The sequence below is a fragment of the Olea europaea genome, unplaced genomic scaffold (genome assembly GCF_002742605.1).
Source record: "Olea europaea var. sylvestris unplaced genomic scaffold, O_europaea_v1 scaffold1023, whole genome shotgun sequence".
Taxonomy (NCBI): domain Eukaryota; kingdom Viridiplantae; phylum Streptophyta; class Magnoliopsida; order Lamiales; family Oleaceae; genus Olea; species Olea europaea.
Genome location: NW_019227558.1, coordinates 52,943 through 54,960, shown reverse-complemented (window position 1 = coordinate 54,960; position 2,018 = coordinate 52,943). Strand labels below are relative to the sequence as shown.

Sequence of the window (2,018 nt, the reverse complement as noted above, 5' to 3'; positions counted from 1 at the left end):
ATAATTCAATGAAATTTGATGGGAAACCAAATCCAAAATAAATAAAACTAAAAATTCAGGGCATTATACAGCCCATGCTTGAAGGTCAGATAGCAGGATATTGCAAGTAGATTGGACATATTGTCTGGAAAATTTTTGTATTTAAGTACATCTTGCCAATTTATGTACCTGGTAACGTTCAGGGGCCTTGGACGATTGCCATTAAATATAGGCACTCTTTAAGTCTTTTTCGATTAAAGCCACTTCTGGCATGATAGAAGTATAGGAACTCTTATTGGAATTAGGACTTTTGTACTGGCCAAGCTGCAGTGAAATCTTTGACTTGTTAATATTAGGTGGCTAATTGCTATTTTTGTCAATTGTGATTTTGGTACATATATAAAATTTATGGGAACGTTTCTTTTGATAGTGAGAAACTAATAGGTTGCAATGCAAGATGGTTGGCTGTTTTCCTTTCTGCCATTAATTTTCCCTCATAATAAATAAAGTTCTGAGTTGGTCATCCTGGAGATGTACTGGGATGTAATGATCAAATGTACCACAGTTTTGGCCCAATGTCATTCACCATAAAAGACTAAAAGTTAAATGCCTTTTCCATGCTTATGTTTACGATCACGACTAACAGAACGAGTCTTTCCTTATTTCCATGTCAGATTTGTCAATTAAGAAGTGTGTGCCCTGCAGCAGAAAGGAACTGAGGCCTATGACTGAGGAGGCAGCTCAACATCTGATTCGACAGGCATGCACTCACTTTTGATATCTGCTTCCTTTTGTATAAATTTGGAGTTTCTTAATAGGCATTCCACCATCCAGGTTGGTGAGTGGAATTTGGTGAATGAAGGTGGTACATGGAAGCTACACAGGTCATGGAAAGTTAAAACTTTCATGAGGGGAATGGAGTTTTTTCAGCTCATAGCTGCTCTTGCAGAAGCAGAAGGTATTCCATCAACTTTTTCTCTTATTTTGCATCAGTATTTGCTGCTCTCTGCTCTGCAGGAAAAGTGTCCATTGTGTTATTTAAGTCGTTTAGTTGAAATTAAGGTGGTACCTTCGTGTTTTTGTTATGTGCCCTTTCATTAGTACATTAGTTCTCTTGGTTATTTTAGAATACCTTACTGATCCCACCTGGTGTTACAATCCCTCCCTTCAACATGCATTCGGCATGATTTATCCAAGATGACTACTTGAATAGGGGTTGCCTAGAGTGAAAATTTTATTTGTTGAAGGATTTTTAAAATGTTACCTTCTCTGTTGCCTTAATCATAGAGCCAGCTTGAAATCATTCTGCCTGACGAGAACCTAGTACAGACCACGAACATGTTTGGCTTAGCTTATCCCTAATCTTTACAGTATGTCTGGCTTCTGTTTTATTCTAATGATTAGTCTCTGACTGGAGACAGTCTTCATGCCATATAATATTTCTCATATACGTTGATGGAAGAGGTGAATTGCCATAGCTTGGATCATATAGGCCTTTGTTAGTGCGATCACTCGTGTTTACCCTACTCTTCAAGCCTATCTGACATAGATGATGTGATCGTTACAAAGTAAGCTGGGGATGCTTGGGTTCATCGTAATTTTGGCATCACTACTTAAAATCCCAAGTGGACTTGTAATATAAACCTGAAAGTCTGAGACAGAGTTCAGTTGATGGTGCCTTGGACCTACTCCCTCCTATAATACTGAATTATTTAATTTGTATTAATTTCTCTGCTGAAGGTTCCTCCTATAAAGCAATAACCAGTAGTGTCTCAGTTGAATATAGCCCTCTTGTGAGGGAGTATGGTAATTGTGGTTCATCATATTCGTTTACACATGAATCGGATGCACTCTTATTTTATCAATCACATGTACGTTAATCATTAAAAGTGCTTCAACTCCATAGGTCAAGGCACACTTTGAATCTTAAATAAGGCATTTTATTTATTTATTTTCTTCTTCTGGATAAAAAAAAAATGTCTTTGTGCAGGTCATCATCCAGATATTCATCTTGTTGGGTGGAATAATGTGAAAATTGA

At 37.2% G+C, this 2,018-nt stretch overlaps 1 protein-coding gene across 1 annotated transcript; it reads left to right on the top strand.

Moving 5' to 3' along the window:
• Window positions 1–471: 471 nt before the first annotated feature.
• On the top strand, window positions 472–2,013 carry LOC111372699 (putative pterin-4-alpha-carbinolamine dehydratase; the record flags this gene model as incomplete). The annotated part of the gene is made up of 3 exons (XM_022995087.1): window positions 472–739; window positions 814–937; window positions 1,970–2,013. Coding segments are annotated over exons 1-3 (261 nt in total), but the record flags the coding sequence as incomplete, so codon positions are not given.
• Between the last annotated feature and the right edge of the window lie 5 nt (window positions 2,014–2,018).